Source organism: Vanessa tameamea, chromosome Z, assembly GCF_037043105.1.
Source record: "Vanessa tameamea isolate UH-Manoa-2023 chromosome Z, ilVanTame1 primary haplotype, whole genome shotgun sequence".
NCBI classification, from domain to species: domain Eukaryota; kingdom Metazoa; phylum Arthropoda; class Insecta; order Lepidoptera; family Nymphalidae; genus Vanessa; species Vanessa tameamea.
In genome coordinates, this window is record NC_087341.1 from 9,482,262 (window position 1) to 9,505,293 (window position 23,032).

Here is a 23,032-nt window from a genome sequence, read left to right on the forward strand (position 1 = left end):
TATTTTATTAGTATAAATAATCATTAAGTGCCTCATAGCATATTTTCACTTTTAGCCTAATAAAGTACGTACTAACATTTGGAATTGGACCGAAGACCATGTCCAACCACATTACCGATTTATTCTCGTACACTTACGTTAAATAATTTAAAATAATCAATAACCTACGTTTTTCTGCTGAGAATTCTCGTCTTAATTACTCAACCGATAATCATGATATTTTTCATGCAAGTTTCTTTAGTGGTATGGAATGGACATAAGGTAGCTCACAACTGGAGGCATGTGTTCGAAAACCCGCGGGCGAAAACTAGTAAAATATAATGAAAAGGTATATATTTTTTAATATTGCCTCAATTATAAGCTGAACAGTAGACGGGGTGCTTTGTGTGAAATGTGAAAGCCACACGTTCGATTCTGTCGTTTTCCTAACACGAGCTATACGATTAAATGGGAGAGAAAATCTGAATGTTGGGGAATTCTATTAAATAAATGCAATGAAGTAATCTTCAAAACAATATATATAAAGAGAACTAATAATCTAAACATAAGTCAACACATATAAACACGAAAAATAAATGGTAAGTAAAACAGGAGGATGTTTTAGAACAGCCCGTATAAAGTAACATGACGTCGATACCAAAACAGCGATCATTGTTTCACGCTCACGTATAAACGCGGCTCTTGAAGCTCGTCTTAGCAGTGCCATTGCGGCGGCGGAACGCTGAAAACTACTGAATTCCCTCAAACTTGAGTCTCTCTCTACAAATAGGTCAAAATCATGTTTTGGTTAAAGAACACGTTCGTTTATTTTCTTTTAATTTCAATCGTTGTTACCGGTGAGTTATTACACATTTATAATTGCGATACGATTAATTGAAATTGTATTAAAAGTATTAAAGTTAATTTTGAAAATTAGGAAAACACAAAAAAGCCAAGCCGAAGAAATTCGTTCCTCCTTCTTCGAAAGGCATCCAGTGCTACAACTGTTTATCGTTTGATCATCCTGGTTGCTGGGATCCTGACCATCCCGACTACGCCAATATCACAGTGAGTTTAGTAATTATTATTAAAACTAATATAGAGAGATGCTTTACATACATATTAAAGAAAATATGCACAATGGTTTTGAGCTCAAAAGCGAGGTTTAAATTTGTCATGAAATCTTTATCTAGGTCCCCAACATCGACTGTTACATACCAGGGATGGCATTTCTTTGCATCGTTATAACTTCAGAGTCTGCCAAGCTCGGTGAGTACAAATAACAAATACATTTTAAGTGGCTATAAACCCATAAAATGTAATTATTTATTTGATATGTTATAACGATATTAGATGAGAAAATTAGAAATAGTTCTCGTATTAAATAAATGTTTTATTGGACAGTGGAAACGGGTCAGGAGATCGGTCCAGTCCGCGCGCGCACCTGCGTACCCGCCAAAGACTTCTCAAAGAAAACAGTATCATATTCCATGTGCAGTAAGTTAAGTAAGGAATTGTCAGCCTCCGAAATATTCTCACGTATAGCAGTCAGCCGACCGCATTGTTCGCTTTGCAAAAAACATTTGTGCACTGACGCTGCACATTGTTAAATTAGTTTAATTAATTAAGGTCATAATTATTATTATTAAATAATCGGCTAAGAACTTATCTAGGTCACAACTTTTGATGGTCGTTCGAATCCACGTACAATACGATTTGTATGAAGTATTTTTAAATGGCTTATGGTCAATTGGTTGCACGATTATGTAAGACCCTTTTCAGAGTGAAATAATTATTCAATTATTGTAATGAACAATACCGAAATTTGTTTAAAAATTACTGTATGGGAACTTTAATATATATATTGAAAAAAATCAGCAATAAATTGTTTTATATGTATCAAACGAATTATTTGGCCTTTGCAATGTGTTTCGCGTCTTAGACCGTAATAGATGTAAATATACCCCATTATTATCAAACCTTCATCCCGTCGGCCGAATTGTTATCGTTTGTTTGGTTTTCACGTCTCTGTTATTGTTCGCGCTTACATAATCTGTTTAATAAACTAAGAAAGAAATTACCACGCGAAATGCAAAGAAGTTAACTTGTTTTTGAAACATGATATTTTTAGAGCGAAGGTTTGTTACTCTCGCGCGAGCAGGAAGTTTATTTTGAATTTGTTTTTTTTTATATTTCATTTAATATTTAATAAACATATATTACAATAAGTTATTTTCATAACATCCCAGAACCATTTCACGTGATATTATGACAGGCTACATAAAGTACCTTTTACTTTTAATCATTTAAATTCTTAAGGGAACCTAACATATTGGTCAAGGAAATAAATTACTATAATACGTTTCGCTACGCGTAAATTTAAATATACACAATTTTGTTTTGTTAGAAAAATATAGTATAAATTAAATTATGAATTCGAATAATACTTCTACTAATGAAAATTTTCGATGGAACGACAAACATCCAAGGAAACTTTAAATATATATATAGCAATAATATTGATGTTAATCATACTATAAACTAGAAAAAAAATAAGTTTTTACTTAAGAAACAAGTGTAAAGAAAAAGCATGTCTTTAAAATGTTTGTAATAAATTGTATAAAACTGTCAGATACAAATTATTTCAACGTTCTTTGAAATGTATACTTTTACGGCTTCGATAATTCAAAAGTCTGTAGCGACGAGAAATGTATTCCACGGTGTATAAAACTTAATGGAGAAATACTCCTCACTATAATTACACGACATCAAAGATCATTTCTTAATCATATCAATATATTGAGAAAGAGATTTTTTTTTTGTAACTTATTCGTTTTTAGATTTAAATAAAACATATTTACACAACGCAAACTTGCACATAAATATAGTTAAGTGAATCGATTGAACGAAAGATAAACAGTATGTTTATCGTATATTATATTATATCATATAATCGGAGTGAAAATGTTCCCTCCGAACGCTTCACAGGCGAACATTGGTTAAACCACAGATACAGCAAAACTTTATGTCAGAGAACTATATATCTGATCACGTGGACACTTCTAGAGAGGGTGTAATGTTACGTCAGTGTATCTACTTACATGGACTTATATGGATAAGAGTAAATAAATTATTTTTATGAACGTGAAAAATGTAGTATAAACTGAAATACTGTTTTAATTAATAATCTTTATATGCTATAATATATAAACGTACCTTTTCGAGCATGTGATAAACATCAGCGAGGTCGACGCCGGGGTATGGGGACATGCCGTACGTAGCTATCTCCCAGAGCAGGATACCGAAGGCCCACACATCGGACTTGGTACTGAAGGTGTTATAGGCCAGGCCTTCGGGTGCAGTCCACTTGATAGGGAACTTCGCCCCCGCGTGGGCGGTGTAAGTATCGTCGCGCATAAGACGTGCGAGACCGAAGTCTGCAACTTTCACGAGGTGGTTCTCGCCGACGAGGCAGTTGCGAGCGGCGAGGTCCCTTTTGAAGGAATTAAATATATTTGTACTAAACATAAACTATCGCTTCAGCTTAAAATTTCGATGAAATATGGCGTTCTATACGGTCCTAACAGCAGTTTGCCAGACTGGTGGCCATTTGTAAGAGGGTAGAAGTTCTCAGATCTAAGGGCTATAACGTGAGTTACAGAATGATTATCTCTATATTTATATAAAAAACACATATATATATATATAAGATGGTTTAAAAACTTTATTTATAGACGCACAAACAGTGACGGCTCTATCGTGTTTTAGGATATGACAGCTACCGTCAACTGATTTCAAGTGACGTCATGCGGATTGGACATTTCTGAGAAGGGATATTTAAGCTAAAATGCCACTTCGAAACGGCAATAGGCTTTCATCCAATTTTTTCGCTTAAATTAATTAATATAAAACTATTACATAAGACTTTTTATATAATTTACAATACTTAAAATAAAATAATTCAAATATGTTTTAAATAAAACAAGCAATATATAATAAAAAAATATATAATACCTACAAAATATTTCGAGTTAAATATATACCTATGAATAATTCTCGGAACATCAAAACGACCATTTCAAAGACATCATTTGAACGCATTTGCAATTGGAAATACATAAATTGAAAACAAATATTAAATGAAATGACGTTGCATATATTGGAAAGGCTTATATTGGTTATCATCAATATAAGCCTTTCTGAAAACACAAACAGCTATTGAAGGTAAATAATAATAATAATTGATATGAAGATATATATACATATATTGACTACATTTTAGTCGAAGCGACCAATCCGAATGTTTATATATTATATGCATGTCCTAGCTGCAGGTCATTACTGAATTGATTTTAGAATCAATCTGAATACATTTTCATTGACCCGAACCCAGAATTAAAACCATTAGTCTGTATAAGCTAGCCGCTCGACTAACAGGGCTGTCAGTGAATAGGACGGAATACTATTTAGAGATAAAACTACAAATAGGCAATCCTGGTAAAGCTTAGTTTGAGCTCATAACTTGTGTTACTTATTCCGAGCCTTCGGAAATTTCATGCGTGTATCAACTTGAAAAATCTATGAAAATCTTTAAAATGTATGGTGACCACTTACCATCAAGCCGAGTCAGCTCAATATAAACGACAGTAACCATCGACTGTTATATCAAATACCTGTGTATAAACGAACGACTTTCCAGGTAACTCATTCCGGATGCAATTTGGGTCGCCATGTACATCAGGACGACGGCGTCGATTTGTTCGCGGTTGCCGGTGCGCAGGTAATCCAGCAGGTTGCCGCGACTCATGAACTCTGTGATGATGTAGAAGGGAGGCTCGCGGGTGCAAACTCCCAGCAGTTGCACGAGATTAGGGTGCCTCATTTCCTTCATGATGGCAGCCTCCTCGAGAAAATCTTTTAGAGCCATCGTATCGTCTTTTAGAGTTTTCACCGCAACCTGTTTGAAAAATTAATATTGATGTTATTTAAATTATTTCCTCAAACCCATTTTAAAATCAGTGAAATAATAGCCTCAAGCCTCAAATCCGACTCCTGGGTTAAGATCCCTTCACCTTTTGAGGAGAAGGTAAGGAGCTTATTCTACCACATTGCTCCAATGCGGAGTGGAGTGTGGATGTTCATCTAACACATACTGGTGGTTCTGTGTGTGTGTGGTTCTGTGTGGTGCTCACAAGGTTCTGGTGTTCTAAACACAGGCAAAATACGACCCAAAATATAATTCTTAAACTGAATCATTATTTTTTGAAACCTCAGCGTAGGCATATGAATAAATTTCATAAATTAGTAATTTAAAGGGGCAATTGAAAAAAGAACGTCATTGACTTGAACTTAAAACTAGGTTAATGTTTTCTTAGATACTATGCCAATTTTTTATGCGTATGTTCTGGTTTACTAAGATACATCTTATAAGATCAATAAACATCATGAACTTCGGCTCAATATGTCTATTTAAAATTGTAGACAATCTAGAAAGAACTATAATGGATGAACTTAGACAATTCTAGAACTTTCCTCTTATTTAAATAACATCAAAGCGCCGCCAAATTCCATTAGAGGCTATTTAAAGAACTCGAGATAGATTTTCAATTAAGTAATTTTAAATTTATCACTCTACTACGACGTTTTATTTCGGTCGAATCTTGTATCCTATAATCCAATTTCCAATAGAAAGCGATCCGTTTTTCGAACAAGATTAAATATTTATATTACATAATATACGCTAATAGCATTTAAATTGTATACTAGGTAAGTCTGGGATATCGTAACATATTAGATTACATACGTAGACCAACACGTACGCAGAACAAAACGTCGACAGTGACATATAGGTGACCTAGAAGCTTTACAATCGCCCTTGAAATAATTTTCTACTGCTCTCAGTTGTCGACATTCTGGATACAAAGATATCGCATTTCTAATTGAAAACACACAATAAAGAATAATATTATAAATCGTAAGCTTATTGAAAACAAGTTGCCAGCCTGAAAAACTGACCACCTGACTGTAAACCAAAAGTATTGTCACCGTAGCAAACACTGACCGTCCCTTGATTGCAAATACGACCCGAATCAACCTTGAGAACAGGTGTGAGTAAAGTAAATTTAAGTCAAAAAACATTTCACTTACAGTCATGTTGCACCTCTTCCAGGCGGCTTCGTACACGTCCCCGTACTGCCCACCACCGAGCTTGTGTTTCATGACAATGTCGGTTCGGTCTATTTCCCACTCGTCGGGCGGCGCGAGCGGGAACACGGTGGGTTTGTTTCGTTTCGGTGCCGGGTACAGCAGCTGCGTGATCAAGCCGTCGCCGAGCACCGAGTGGTGGTGTACGAGTTCGGCGAGCGTACCGAACTTCGATTCCGATGTCACGTACACCTAGTTCGAAAAATATATTATCACGTTGATACGTCGAATCATGCTTGGTTCGAATTTCTTATCTTGTACAAGAAAGTTAAGAGATATTAAAAATGTTTGAAAAAATACGTAACAAAGAGGCCCCGTGGTTACCAGCACTAGGAACTATTAATAAGCGATTGCTTTAAACGTATCTAAAAATATATATTTATACCTGTACAAGTCAACGCAGGTTCTTTATACAACTTTCATTAAGAAAGTAAGATCATCTAAATTCTCAAGAGCATAATTAAAATATTCTTCACTTATATATAGTTTCAAAGCTTCTCTTAATGAAACAGCCGCCTCGGTATTCGAATGCTATTAATTAAACGTAATCTCAGAAGCCCCAAGGGATCCAATTCGAAATAGACTTCAATTTCATTGGATCCTAGGCAAACAATCCACTCGTCTACGTTAACTAAAATCGTCGAGTTGGAAACAATCGCATACCCCAGTGTCCTGTATCAGTTAGAGTGCATTTGTAAGTCTTTCAATTTTTATAAAAGACCAATATTGCAAATTACATTAAAAATGCAGTTTTTTTGTTACGGTATTAAACACAAATAAAACACAATTTACCTTTCCGTCAGAGTCTTCATTTATACGGTAATGGTAGACGCGACCTTCGTACCGTAACGATATACTTCTTTGGCCAGGACTAGACTCGGACTCTCGTACCTGATGAATGGTAATTTAGAAAGTTCGTATTGTAAAACAATAGATATTCCCATAATTAAAATGGCCGAGATGGCCCAGTGGTTAGAACGCGTGCATCTTAACCGATGATTTCGGGTTCAAACCCAGGCAGGCACCACTGAATTTTCATGTGCTTAATTTGTGTTTATAATTCATCTCGTGCTCGGCGGTGAAGGAAAACATCGTGAGGAAACCTGCATGTGTCTAATTTCAACGAAATTCTGCCACATGTGTATTCCACCAACCCGCATTGGAGCAGCGTGGTGGAATATGCTCCATACCTTTTCCTCAAAGGGACAGGAGGCCTTCGCCCAGCAGTGGGAAATTTACAGGCTGTTTATGTTTATGTTATAATTAAAATATATATATATATATATATAAATCAAAATCGGATATTACTATATATTTACCAGAAAACTTCCATTGATCCCGGATGATAGCAAATATTCAGCTGCGTTCCGAGATATCGGACCATGGTACCAGGAATGTTTCTCTAGAGAGTTGACAGGCGTCACGTAGTTGCTGGGCACCCAGCCCACGCCGCCGGACAGCGTGTGCGCTTCACACCATTCGCCGCTCTTATTGTAGCTCATTATACGTACTTGCTCGCCTAAGGTAACGGTTTTAACAGCCAAGTAATACAAAGGTAACATAAATACCTTTTTGTTACTTGGCCATTCAGCAGATTTGATTATCCGACTATGTTATGACTATAAGATTGTTAAACGTAATGCATTCTGTGCAAAGTTATCGGCAATTAGAGATTAAAATAATTACATTCATTTATGTGTTATTAACGGTCTATTAAATATAAATTGGCAATTCGAATCTTTTCAAGGATGATAATTACGTCTTCCGAGAGAAGAAATCGGAGACTAATTCTCAATATTAAACTACACCAAAGTAGACACCTACTTTTAATTAAAAATGTTTTTTTAAATACATCTGAATTTAATTAAAGTTTAAGTTGCCATTTGATGTTTACGTGCCAGACAGACTTACGAACATCATGAATTTAAGTTTATTTAACTATTATACATTGGAAACAGAATAGCAGTTATCGTTACAAAAGCTGAATCTAGTTTATCTGAAATAACTCAATGGAAGTCATAGATGTATGTCGCTGTAGTATGGGCTCGCAAATCATTAGCTGACTAGGGGAGAAGATGTTTTCATTCAACTCGCGATTCAACAACTAAAGCTAGCAATACTTTTACATTTCTAGCTCGTTATATCTCAGAACAAATTCCAAGTTTTTCATTAAAGATCCATGAAAGTCGTTCATTAACATTGATGCATTTACATTTAACTTTTAAAAGACGGATAAATATAATGAGTCGTATTTTTGAAGAAGATTTTCATTGAAAAGTTAATATTTCTACATACATGAAAGTTAACAGGAAGGCAAATTATCTTAAAAAGGAAAGGATTATACTACCTTTATATTTAGCTGCGAAAGTTGTTACCGAAAACAAAAATTGATAAACTAAAGTAAAAACAATAACCTTGTGGTCCAACACTTATTCTACTATTGTTCAACATTCATCATTTACTCTTTTATGTAAGAAACATGACTGTTCAGTAACGAGGGAGTACTAGAGCAATAGCTGGACAGGAACAGTCGTAGCCAAACTTAAGTCCGTCCCTTCAGAGGAAGCACGAGTTGGAATTTAATCAAATTCTGTGTATCGGAATTATCTCAAGTTAAATTATTATCAGTATACGTCACGAATTGCCTCGAAGAGATGGAACACACATAATGACGTCTAATATATTAGACACGTGAGAACTAGACTTAAGTAGATGGGCATTATATTAATGACTTGTCTAATTTGCTTCACAATACAATACTAGACTTTAGAGATGGTATGCATTATAATATAATTACAATTAAATATAGCAAATATGTATGTATGTAAATAAGTAAATTTATATTATACCTTTCTTAAGGCTAAGTTGGTTTTCGCCTCCGGCTTGAAAATCGTAAAGCGCGACAAAGAGTTGAGGATCTTCCTCTTCGTGGTGCGCTAATAGGTTTTCTTTTGAAGTCCATCTATTTCAAAGAAAATTCTATCAATAATATACACCTAAAAGTTAAATTTAGGTGTTGAATAAATATAAAAGAACAGTTTTATATTATTCGCATAAAATATGCAATGTAATATATATTAGCCTCATGGATATTTGTAAATGTCAAACCTGTTGGCGGAGTCTAGAGGTTGGGGTGTAGCCGGTGCGGCGGAGGCGCCTTCGCTATCCGGCAAATCCGGAATATGCGGCAAGGGGCGACTCTGCAGCAGAGCTTCTGTAACAAAATATATCACAATAATATAAACATTAAAAATCATATTTCAACGTTTCAAATCGTTTTGTAAACAAAACGGTATCGACGACTGCTGTACTTGTATTTAAAACTATGTACGCCTGAAGCGCCGCCATTAAAAAGGCTTACGAGATAAACCTATTAGCCGAGAAGCTCGTTACGACGCGACGTCGACGACATTGTGTCTGCAGCGTAATCAGACGGTTTAATTATTATATTCAGTTACATTTACCAAAAGCATATCCTTGTTTATTCAACAAAATGTAGACATAAACAAATTTATTATAAAAACATAATTTTCTAGCCTTCGATTTATAGCAAGCAATAAATTGGATAACCGTTGCCTTGGCTCAGCGTGTAGAAAATATTGCTCAATTGGTTGTAGCAATGAAATTGTTAAAGACATTATAACCTAACCGAGAATATTATATAATGATTTTGTAAACATGTGATAATATTTATCATCAGTCCATTTCCTGGATGATTTAAGACTGCATATCCTAAAATGGATGAACCAGAATAAATTAATGGAGGGTTTTGTTTCTCATAGATTAGTGTAATCATTATAATCATCTATTCAAATTAAGTTAGAGTTAAATTTGACAAATATCACATTTATCCGTATGATAAAAAAAAAATTCAAAATCTATAAATCCATAATACATATATAGAAAACAAAACCTGAATCAAGTTTTAAAACGTATAAATGAAAACTTTTAGATTAAGTCGTCACCGCTAAAGTCATAATAAAAATATATAACTTTTACGACGTCTCTTTTCATGTTTAATAATTTCATTGAAATCAAAACACACGTAACGCGAGTGCTCGCCGCATATGGTATCGTGACCGCGTTAATGAGTCACGTGTCGGGAGAGCTAAGTTCGTTTGTTATCCACATTTCTGAATACTCCAGTAGCTCTGATGCATCGTTGTTATTATATCACCCAATTAGTGAAACGTTTTCAAAAACCAATCTTTCTAATATTATGAATTCATTCGCATGTGTATACATGTTTGTTACTAAATGACGTCCGAGGTATTATATCTTGGATTATATTAATATATATATATATATTATTATGTATACATTATTATAATTTTTAAAATAGACGTTACTAGTCGCGCGAAAGCTAAAGTATAACGACTGAATGTATAAAAAAAGTCCGATTTTCCTATGTAATGTATTAACAATACTTTTAGGTTCGATTTTTAACAAACTGAGCGAGATTTCAAAAAGTCAATAAATCAGTTTTCGGAATCAATTGTTTTTATAGGTGAAAAGCCAATAAACTAAATCTTATTTACTAGAAGTTTGGAAAAAAAATGGACTAAAAATAATTAATTTCACATCTGTATATATAAATATGTACAGTCGGGGTAAGAAAAGGTTCGTCACCTTAAGATCTATTTTCGTGTGCTCAGTATGAGCGATAACCTGCTTTACCGATTGAGTATGACATACTGCGTCGCATCTAGCAAAGAGTATAATAGCGTTTAAAAGCTATAATAATAATAAGAAGAAGCGGTCAATCGGGATGAGAATTACCAACTTTTCATGAAACCGATGTTACTTATTGATTAGGACATTGTCTTGTCTCTTATAAAAGAGAGTGCATAGTAGTTATACTACTTCCTATTAATATTATAAACGCGAAAGTTTGTGTGTATGGATCTGCCTGATTTTTCTGAGGATGGATGTTTGTTACTCTTTCACGTAAATATTACAGAACGAATTTGGATAAAATTTTGCACATATAGAATATGTACTGAATTAACATATTGGACACTTTTTATCTCGGAAAACATAAAATCTTTCGGAAACGCGGGTGAAACCCGCAGGACGGAAGTAGTAAATAAAATAGTAAAAATAAAAAATTATTATGGTACAATTTTGTAGTCGCTGTCGCATTGATCCAACAAGGCGAGAGCATATGTCGGTTCATAGATTTTCGATAGAGTTTATATCCACCGCTTTTGCAGGCCAAGGAATCACCACCACTTCCCGGTGCCGATGGAACCACTCATCACACGTCACGTCATTACATTAACCGTCACTCAAAATAACGGCCGACCAATATTACAAGCTTTTTTATTCTAAGATTGCAAGATATTTCAAGAAAATATATGACACTGACAGACTTTGACAATTCAGTAGAAGATATCATATCTAATTTAAATCTTGTAATGACTAATTAGGCCATAAAAGTTTTTATGTTGATATGACACTAGACGTAGTCCAAAGATGTTACACTATTTTGAACCATGTTATCATACTATGTTAGTTTAATTTTATACGCAGTTGTCTGTTTAGTGCTTTAGTTTCAAAAGGTACTAAGAGTTTACGACGTGATAAAGGAATGAATTTGAAAACTGACGAAGGTTTTCTTACTCTGACTGTACATAATATGTACGGCTCCCATAATTCATAACATCGACGCATATTTCCTATTAGCGTAGGAGTCACAAGCACGTAGTGCAAAATATAATTATGTGTTGCGGAGGCTTTATTAAGCCTCGTGGGTGCATCAAAGGTTTCCGGGAAGTGAGCGACGACTGCACCTGGCAAACGATTCCGCTTGCGTCGTACATATATGATGCGATTTACGCTCGACAGGAAAACCATACTCGTCCCCCTAGCTCAACCTACTACTACATAAATCATTTTATCTTTACCAGACAGATGTCAAAAGATACTGACTTCAATAAGTCGCTCAAAGATATATATATATCTATAAGGCTTTTCTTTTGGCCTAACGATATCGTGTATTTCTACCTTCTAATCAGATAGTTTTATTATAAACAAGTAATTATCGAACGAAACGACTATGTAAAATAGAAATTTCAAACTTCTATATAATTTTCTGGAACTTTCGGTTCACGAGTCCTATACAGAAGTTTCCTAGTCCGCTAAGTACTGCAGTTCATAGAAAACTTAAAGTTTGAAATGTTAATTACTTACTTTATTATCCTTTTTATGGGTATTAAGTATGTTTTATTTTATACAAGAACATGAAATATATACTTCACATTTACATAATTCATTTAGTAGTTATTTCAGTTAAGAAACACAAATAAAAAACGCGTCATAATTTATAAAACGGATGAGTCAATTCAAATATAAAGCTTTTTTATTGTTTCTATTCAATATTTAAAAACATAGCTCATTATTAGCTGGTAATTTAGGTCGCTGTGATGGAGGCGCGCCCGTCCTATTTATAATTCCAGTCGCATTATAAGTACGTGCTCATAAAACACCAGGTTCGTTACGCAAAAAAGAAAACGAACAGACCTGATTACGTGGCAATTTTTTTTCAACCTGGGAGAACTGTGAATTTAAATCGACTATTCAAAAATAAATCCTAAAATAGTAACATGCCTAATACGCTTTCGATGGGAGAGCATAACAAATCAATATATTCCATTTTTAAATTGTATACATGTGTGTGTGTTTGGTGTACAACGATAGATATTGACCCAGATAAAGAAATATTCACAGTAGCTTCAAATTAATTTATGGGCTGAATGCAAGTACGAGTATAATTTGGTATTATTTAAATTTGGGTATCTTTAAAATATTAGATAGTACTTGAAAGCGTATCGTATAAATATTTATTATATTTGAGGCAAAGAACAATTAACTTCAAATTAATAATCAATTGATATGTAAAAAATATGTGAAATACATCTCATTAAGGCAGCACAACCACCTACAAAATAAGTTAATTAGACACTCGAGCATATTGCGTCGCAGTTATCGTTTCTCATTCAAAAATCAGTTACGTAATAAAATAAATCAGTTCATTGAATTACTGTTATGTTTTAAATTTTTCAATATAAATGAATTTGTGTTTCGTTATGCTGTCAATGGTTATGAAATAATCATTTGCGATGGGTATAGCAGGAGACGAAGCGGAAGTCATAAGAGTAGTAATGAGAGGACGCTGGATTGTCAGAAAGAAAGTAGTTGGCTTGTTCGTGTGATTGTAGTAACCGGTCGGAGCGCTCGCGTCACTACTTCGTTTCCCCCACTTATTACTAACAATTTACCAGATACGTTGAATGGCTCTCTCGTTTATGTATCTCCCCCCTCTCGCATTTATTTTAAACAAATCGCTCTGTAGTCACACATTCACACACATTACATCGAGTAACAGCAGATCAAATAGTGTGCATGAGAGCACAACGGAATTTATTTATTGATAGAAATTGAAAATGTCAATGGCATTAATTATACTTAATTATATTTTAAAGGCGTAAAAAGAACCCATAAGTAATTATTACAATAATTATAGAAGCAGCTGAATCTTTTATCAGGTAAGTATTCGGCTCAGAGACATGCTTGTCGGCGAATCATATTATGCATCTCAAAAATATGTTGTTGGAAATATCTAACGTGATATTTTTGAAATCTGTACGTAATTTTTTGAAACAAAAGAAACGATTCAAATTAGTTTGTTTTGTTCAATGATATTCAAATTTACTTAGATGTGAGTTGTCTAAATGAGGATTTTACGGTTGAAATACTCTTAAGACATAAAAAAAAACTCAACGAGTATTATAATGATTATAATTAAATTAAATTCAATAAAAAGTTTGACATACGCAGTAATAAAACACACAGTGAACTACAAATTTAAAAGTATTGTTGAACACATTCAATATATATAAAAACTAACAAACTCGTCACAATGTCAATCAGTTTAGTTAACATATCGCTAGCACTTCACTGTACGTCGTCTATTGTGTATCCATATAGCCAGAACGATGCACCTAATTCGTAGTCCGTTTAAAATTTTATTACAATACAATACAACGTCTACGTCAAAAATACAACAATGATTATCGCATTTGTACGAGTCAAGGTCGCTGCGAAATCCGATTGAAAACCAATTGCAGGAAATCGGTAACAAAGTCGGATCTCTCCTAGATATCTCGGTCATCATAGTAACACGCGCTTGACCGCTTATTATTTTAATCGAGTTGAACAATAACTACTTGTCTTTGAGCTAAAGCACAAGAGTCATAATTATGTCATTTGATAAAATTATGTCCATTTTTAGGTCGTAATGGAAATAAATGTATATGTAGGTAGATCAAAACTTGCTGGTAATTTCACCCTATCACTAGAAATATATTTATTTATTCAAAACATACAACGGAAGTAAAAACATAAAAAGAATTTATAAAGTTTTTTTCAAGGGTTATACAGATATACCCACACAATTATATATTTTTTTAAATAATAATAATATCTATACGATTGGAATATTAATACAGGAGAGCCAATGACATTCATATTACGGGTGTAATAAATAAAATAAAAAAATATAAAAGCTTTTTGCATTGACATAAAAGCCGCCACTCACAGCATTTATATAAAACTAGCTGCACTTAACGCTCTTTCTATTAGTGAAAATCACATAAAAAATCTTTGTATGATTAAGAAGAAGTTCTCGGAGGTACAGCCAGAGGCAGAAGGACGTAGTGTCATACTTTTTATACATATTATTATAGATTTACAGGTTTGAGGTCGAAATATATTTTTTTTAATTATAAGGGTTTTATTTTTTTATCGTTTTACTTTTACATATTTTGATTTTTTAAAATCTGGCGGAATAAAAAATAAACCATGACAAGAAGCCACGTCAACATGTAAACATGATATTGTTCGGTTATCATTTGAAGCGTGAGCTTTTTACACTGCGTTGAACTTTCATGTGTTTTTATATTAAATTGAATTTGAAATATAAATTAAATAAAGTATTAAAAAAATAACAGTGACTACACACATAAATTGTATCGCATGTTATTTACAAGAAAGATACACGAATCTCGACATTAAAAATTACATTTGTTGAATAAATGATTAATCAAAGCCCAGACAAAACCGTCCCGGATAAAATATATGTAGACAAAATGTTATTCCATGAAAAACCTGAATCCTAATATGAAAATATATTTAGATGAATTCAAAAACGACAACTGTAACACACACCTTGGATACATTACGGCACCATACAGCGCTTTCCAAGCAATGCCTAAATCTCTGGGATGGTTTTACGACAAAGATGTTTAGAACGACTGAGTTGACTTAAATTATCGCGATTGATAACTTTAGACGGCCAAGAAGACAGCTTACATAGAAATATTTGACTTTCCAAGTACTAAAATAATATATCACGAGCTCCTTTTAAAGGTTGAGTTGAAAGTCGAACGCAGGACTTTATTACCATCAGGCGAACACCGATATGCATATAGGTCTAGTGTTTTCTGTTCCCCAGCGTAGAATAATTGAAAAGTCCCTACTTGTATGTAGCATCTTCCCGGATAGGTTGATAGTCCGGTGGTAGGTCCTAAGAACGGAAACTAGGAGTTACAACCTATTAACCGCCTTTTGGCCTTACTGGGTCTCCGATAAACTTAGACTTAGTTCAAGGCTTTCATTTGGGCTAATAGCGTTATAATTCATGAACGATTCGATTTCGATTCCTAGAATTTATTATCTATTAGATGCACGAACACTAAGTACAGAGAACATTGGCCTTATTTAATATTTTATTATTCATTATACCAGACTACTTGAAGGATCGCTATTTTTGGAATAAAATATGTAGTATATCACTCAATTGTCCTGTTGCCCGACACGCTGAAGTTTGTTATAACTTCGTTTGTTATGTTTTGACTTCTCCTTTACTCGAACAGCATATCTAGACAGACAGATCAAGCATAGCTTTATAATGACGACTAAGCTCTCACGGCGACTGCAGACCACATCATAATCGCCAAGAGATTCGAATATATAGTCTCGACTCAGCGGTTGCCTTGTCTTCGAAAAGCCAGTCATACAGTACTCTTTTATAAGTCGAAGCGACAGAACGAAAACCCACCCAAACAGATTACACTCTTTGTCCGCATCATAAACACTCACATACTATTGTGATATTGTGATCACATTCAATAATTTGCTATACTTCCGAATTTTGAATGCCTTGTGACATGAACGTTCTGTTAGTTTAGAATCAAGCTCATCTATTTTTAAAATTATTTAATTAGTTAAACATGGTGACAACGGATCCAGCCGTAAAAGAATTAATACAATATAATTAAATACAATCAGTTATAGATTTATGCCGGTTAATTTTTTTACCAACACACAATCAGTAAGTATGTATTGACAAGTAATTTTAATAAATTAAATTAATAATATTGTATTATTCGTATCTTATCAGAACTTTGGAGTAAATATCGCATTAAAAATTATATTGATTTATACCTACGTTTACTGACGTATTGTATGCTTTTTTTAACTTCGGTTCGGTTTTCGAATCATATTTATTATGTTTTCGTATATCGATTTAAACGAATCGCGTCCGATCAGTTTGATGATTATAATTATTAGTTTTAAAATATGAAAAATCCGTTGTTATTCTTCGATTATTTGAAACCATTTAGTGTGATGAATTGAATGATGCAAAAAGGAAAGAAATATTAACTATGTGAAATAATTGAATTCGATATACAGAAATCTTTAATAATGATAATTCTAATCCTCGTTCACTTCCCTTTTAATTAACTATTCTATGTGGTAGAATAAAATAATATGATTGTTTTTATATAAATAATACATATAAAAGTAAAACGCTAATTTGTAAAATGAAAAATTAAATGTTTTTGGCAATAAAAATGTAATCGATTCGATCTTAGCGTCATCACACTAGCGATTTGCGAGCTAGTTTAAGGCGAATCAAATTACGCCGCGGGTGCGCAGCGAATTCGCCGGGACTGACAATATGGACGCCATTTTATACACTCAAGTCCCACAGCTCAGCCCCCACCCTATTTTAGTTTGCATCCAAGATATAACAGTGTGAGAACATGTGGACAAACATGATCACATGGACATCGTCGGAAGATTCAAACAGAATCTAAGAAAATGACAGTAGTCAAATACGACACTATAAAAAAATATTATTTATAGAAATAAAATAAATTAATCAGAATAGTGACATTGCCGTGTGAGTAAAGATAGGAGCTATGTTTTTTTTAGGTTTTATCTAATAAACCGAGATTCTCAAAGATGATGGATATATAATATACTAAATAATACATCATTATTTTTTTTTAGATATTTTACTAGGTTTTTTTCTAGGTATGAGAACTTTGTGGGCATTTTGTATTATATTTTATATTTAGAATAATTGATGGAATTAAGTAATTCCATTCAAATTTAACAATCTTATAAAGTATATATTGTATAAAAAAATAACATACAACTTTTAAAAATACAAATTTTCCACATTTGATAAAAAAATGATGGTTTGCGTCTTAACAAGTAAGGCGACGGCAGGCGTGAATAAAATAATTCTTCATAAAATTAATGATCTCGGTATGACGTAGCGCCTAGAGTCGAGACTAAAAAATAAAATTATCATTCTAACTTTAACCAACGTAAGTGCAGAAGTGTTTTATGTATCGTATGTTTAAATAAAAGTTTGTTACGATCAAGCTTATTCTATAATGAAGCGGGTAGTGTGACTTTGTGAAAGCTCGTTTGACAGGTGCCACTAGATCATTCAATTACACCTGAACGAAACAATACTGCATTCAATAGTGACCTAAAAATATAAATTTTCAGAAAAAAACGTTATTATACACACAACATAGAATTGATTTTCAATAAGGACTTTAACAGAGACCGAACATGACCCAGATCAGTGACATTGCTTTTACGGACGGCATAAATTGACAGGACTTGATATGATTAAGGTTGAAAGTTAGAAGATTTAGCAACCTATGATGATATATCACAACAAATTACTGATTGATATATCAAATCCACACTCTTAATCTGTTTGATTAAAAGGTAGAAAAATATATGAACGAAATTGTAATATGATAATTAAAAATTAAACGATATCCTCTTAATTTTGAACAGATTCTTGTAGAGTTTAATTACTATATATTATGTTCAGCAGTAAGTATTAAGTTCAGGAGTTAGAAGTCGGTGGAGTGTATGGAATGCAATTGTGTGTTAATGTGGTGTTGAAGCTTCCGTTCGATCACACTTGTGAACGGGCTATTTTTCTGTTTTAAAGTCATTATTTTCAAACTTTATCATTTAATTGAAAAAAAAAAAACCACAAATTTATTTAGCATTAACCGCTTTGACTGTCGAATATACATATTATATGGTTATTTTTATTCTGTAAGAGTTGATTAGTGAGGATATTAAAATTAATAAAAGTACTTCATTACCGTAAAATATGGAGGGAAACTTGAAATAAAATCAAAATCATATGCTAAACGATGAGTAATCAACTGCACAAATATTATAGTAAACCAGTGTATAACACACACTATTACTACTTCTCTCTCGTGGTCGGATCTCGAGGTCTCCTACTCCGATGGAAAGGCTATCGGACCCAACCGGACAGAGACCCGGCGCAAGACAAAAATAATTTACGTACCTTCTAAGGCAAAAATATATTTCATTAATCATGACAAACTTGTTTTAATTATTCGCTATATTGTCGAAGTTAGCTCATTTAGACGCAATGAAATTTCAAGTGGAATAGTGTTTAATATCTAACGGTCAACTTTATATTTATTTATTTAATTTAATTAGAATAAATCAAACAACTAATCATTTGATTAATCGATCAAAAATAATTGCTTAGTTGCCTAATTTGATATCCTTATTCAATTCCGTCCTAGATTCTATAAAAACCAACTTAAGTAACCTGATATGAGGTGATGAGATTATGTAACTAAATTTGTGTCTATTTTGTATAGCAATTAACATAAGTTTGTAATCTGTAAATCGTTTCAATATATTTCAAGACGAATACGGCGATATGTCGCTAAAGAAATAATCTGGTATAAGAGCCAGCCGTAACACAATGCAATGATCAGCATATTGATAAGATACTTCAGATAAACACATAACAAAAGCATAAACGCAATTTTACGAACTATTGATAAAAGTCGGAATTTATTTTCTTACGGAATATTTCTGATACCTTATTTAGTTCAAACACGAAGAAATTTTAAGTTCTACGAATATTAGGTTTAGCCAATTTTGCATTGATTTAAGATATGCAATGTATCCATCTAGACATAACGATGATAGAATTGCTTGGTATATCTATATATTAATACGTCAGAAACAAAACAGATACTTTGTATCCCTTTTTAAAGATATTGTGGGCACGGAGAGTGTGATATTTGTCATAGATAAAGTTCATATGCAGAAGCTGTACAGAAAGATCAAATCTGTTTATTACTATACGCTTTAAATACACGTTATCTAAATGCGAAAGTCTGTCTTTATGTTTGTCTGTTGTTATTTCTTTCGGTGAAATTTGATATGAAACAAGTTTCAACTCCGAGGAACAACATGGCTCCTTTTTATGCCTTGACAACGAACCCCTAATACGTGAGCAAGCCGCGGCGACAACTAGTATTCGATAAAATAAAACATTCATTTTATCGAATACTAGTTGATATATTACAGTGTATGAATTTATTTTGTAATGGAAATAATTTTGATTTAAAAATATTGATTGTATTTGTGCAAAGGATAGTTTTCTAGTATATTTCTAATGGTTTGCATATATCACAATAGCAACTAAGAAATTATTAGCTATAATATTTTCAAATTGATTCGGTGAATTACAAATACAAATGATGACATCAAACCTTTCGTATCAGGTCATTCGGACTTTTATAATGGTCACCTGCGCAATTATCCATTTACATGTAAATCTTATGAAAAACAAATGAAAATCGTGCGAACAGACGTCGTCAGTTTAAAATGAAATTAAATTAAAAAAACCTGTCAGGCTTCGAAATTTGTTAATATCAGTTAAATAAACAAAAAAAATCGCGTGCGGCCCGTGTATATTGTTATCACGATAGACACTTTGACTATTTTTTATCAAATACATACATACTTTATGAGATCTAGCTTATTGTATCAGTATAACAATATTACAATATTGTCACACTTGACGATTTCATAAGTCATTACCATTAATAGATAAGTCCGGAATCTTATTAATTTATGCTTATAAGAAAAAAACGACGTTTTATTTACTACTTATATATAAGTCTGTATCAAAACGAAACCACTTTAATTTTCGGTTTCAACTTTTTGCAATTATGAATTGCCGTAAACACTGCTATTTAGAGCAGTACTTTCAGTGATGTGAAAATAAAATGCGGTTAAAAATGCATTAGCAGTATGTAGGCAATCCAACAGGATGTAACCTCTAGATATTCGTTTGCAAATGAAGTCAACAATTTAAAAAAAAAATTAATTATATTCTATATATAATAATAGCATGAATTCGGGGTTATTAATGTATTCCACGCTTTTTTTTTCATTATTGCTGTATCATGCTTGGTTACTTGGGTACTGTTACGCGGAAATTAACGAACTTTAAAGTTAATCTACTATTTATTCTTTGGTAATAAAGTTTATATATAAATACCAATAAACTAAATTAAAAATAAATAAAAATGTTTCGGGTATAATATGAGAAACATTTTGTAAGAGTATAATATAATATAGGATAGAACAAAGCCTATCTATATAGATAGAATCTCAACACGTGGGTGCCGTAAGAGAAAATTTTTGTAAAGTCAATCTGTCAAAACCAAGGAGCATTTAAGCCCCGTAACCGTCCTACTAAGATCCAGCAGCACAATCCTTTCCGTTCCGTCCGGAAGATCAGCGTCAGGCGGCGGCTAGTAGTAAGTCTGGCAAATACTGCGTGCTATATCACACTTCAAGTTTCACAAATATGTGGGATAAGGCCTATACTATCAAGGGGGAAACAAAGTTCTGTTGAGAGCAGCTCGTCAGTCACACTTGTTTAACTGCAAATCTCATTTGCAATTCTTGATAGAAACAGTCTAGAGTTACTAAACTAAACAGCAATACTTACTATTGTTGTCTTTCGGTTTAAAGGGTGAGTACGCCAGTGTAACGACAAACACCAAGTATATAACGTTTTAGCTCCCAAGGTCGGTAACGAATTGGTGGTGTAAATAATGGTGAAAACATCTTACTGCGCACCGATGGCACATTTATCCTTCCAAATATATGAAATAAGAACCCTTTTTTTAAAAAGCCTACTATCTAATTGAAACGAGAGAGAGAGCACGAGAAGACCAATCACCATAACACTTAACTTCTTCTGGAATTTCATCGCTCGTACACTGTATGATCCTTAACAACAATTGTCATACTATAATAGTATACATAGGTACATACTCATTACAATGTCATGCTTAAATTTAAGCTCAAAATCCCCTATATCGATTCAGTAACCCGATGCTGACTTGGAAACGGTCCGCTCGATATTGTCAAGCTTCTTTATTTCACTAATTCGCCACTCTAGTTCGATATTGTTTTCAAACTCATAAACCTATTACTCAACTCAAACATTGTCTGTGGCTTGATAGCGGATTATCACATTCATAAATTTTCCAAGGAAGATCGAAATTCTAATACGAAAACGATTAAATCAACAGAGCAACTTTAGTGATTGTAATAATAATAATCGATCAATAAGTGTCGTTACATTTATGTACCATTCGAGATGCATTGTTAACATATCCAAACCTATTACAAAAGAAATAACTTCAGGTGCTGGTTAAAATGATAATGATGTATGATTGATACAGAGACAACATAACCGAAAATAAGAACAAATTTGTTGAATAACTAACAGGTAACCTTTATCTTTATATCTTCTATAAGTATATATGTAACTGAACTCTTCCTTAATAGTTGGACTGATGTCAATGTTTTTTTTTGTGTGTATTTAAGTGATTGTCTGCATGGTTTAGATTGGACTCAGTAGGTTGTGCTGTGATCGGGATTAAAATAAGATTCTTCCTTCATCGGACAAAATAGGGACAGGCAGTTAAAACAAATAAAATTTAAATGTATACTGAATAAACAAATGTTACAAAAGTGCAATTTAGTAGGTAAATATGGTTTGTATTTTTTTAAGAAACCTTATATATGTCAGGGCCTAGATTACAAAAAACAGAGATAACTTAAAAAATAATATAATATGAATACAAAGATTATAATGATAGCAATTTTTTATAATGCATTTTATGGACATCAATTAACTTATTTTTTTATACATACACTTAGTTTATTTAAAAATCATTAGATAATTATCTATTCTAAATTAATTTAAAACACATTCATATAAGAGAAAATTAGTTAAGAAAGTTTTTTACACAAAAACTTTAGCTTGAACTTAACCTCTTTTTTTTTTTTCTTTTTTTTTTCTCTCGCTGGTAAAACGCTTTACGCGCTTCCCCCACGTGATGGAAGGTGGGGGGGGGACTCCCCGGAGCCCTGGAAGCCGAGTGCGCCCAGGTACGCCGGGTTTACCCACTAAAAAACCAGCGGTACCCTCTCCGTCTTTCGGCGGGCGCCACGGGATCGCTTGCGCATGCTACCGTGACGCCCTGACGGTCAGCCCGCCTATGCGGGCCTCCAGCACCTAGAGGGGGTTCTCGAGGTAGCTTGAACCTAACCTAACCTAACCCCCATTATATACAACCAATTTAAAATCATTATACAATTATTG

General features: G+C 33.3%; 2 protein-coding genes across 2 annotated transcripts in view; one reads left to right on the forward strand and one right to left on the reverse strand.

Annotated features, from left to right (window-relative positions):
* The window catches only part of LOC113404078 (tyrosine-protein kinase Abl), a 45,599-nt gene that overhangs the window by 20,976 nt on the left and 1,591 nt on the right, over nucleotides 1-23,032 (reverse strand). The window contains exons 2-8 of the mRNA XM_026644826.2: nucleotides 9,292-9,397; nucleotides 9,033-9,145; nucleotides 7,503-7,702; nucleotides 6,976-7,074; nucleotides 6,127-6,375; nucleotides 4,653-4,936; nucleotides 3,196-3,472 (exon numbers count right to left, since the gene is read on the reverse strand). Coding sequence (XP_026500611.2) covers nucleotides 3,196-3,472; nucleotides 4,653-4,936; nucleotides 6,127-6,375; nucleotides 6,976-7,074; nucleotides 7,503-7,702; nucleotides 9,033-9,145; nucleotides 9,292-9,397 — 1,328 coding nt within the window. The remainder of the gene's footprint in view (nucleotides 1-3,195; nucleotides 3,473-4,652; nucleotides 4,937-6,126; nucleotides 6,376-6,975; nucleotides 7,075-7,502; nucleotides 7,703-9,032; nucleotides 9,146-9,291; nucleotides 9,398-23,032) is intronic.
* Nucleotides 681-2,352, forward strand: LOC113404081 (uncharacterized). The gene is made up of 4 exons (XM_026644832.2): nucleotides 681-836; nucleotides 917-1,047; nucleotides 1,173-1,248; nucleotides 1,384-2,352. The coding sequence occupies exons 1-4, from the start codon at nucleotides 779-781 to the stop codon at nucleotides 1,587-1,589; spliced, it is 471 nt and encodes a 156-aa protein (XP_026500617.1). The 5' UTR covers nucleotides 681-778; the 3' UTR covers nucleotides 1,590-2,352.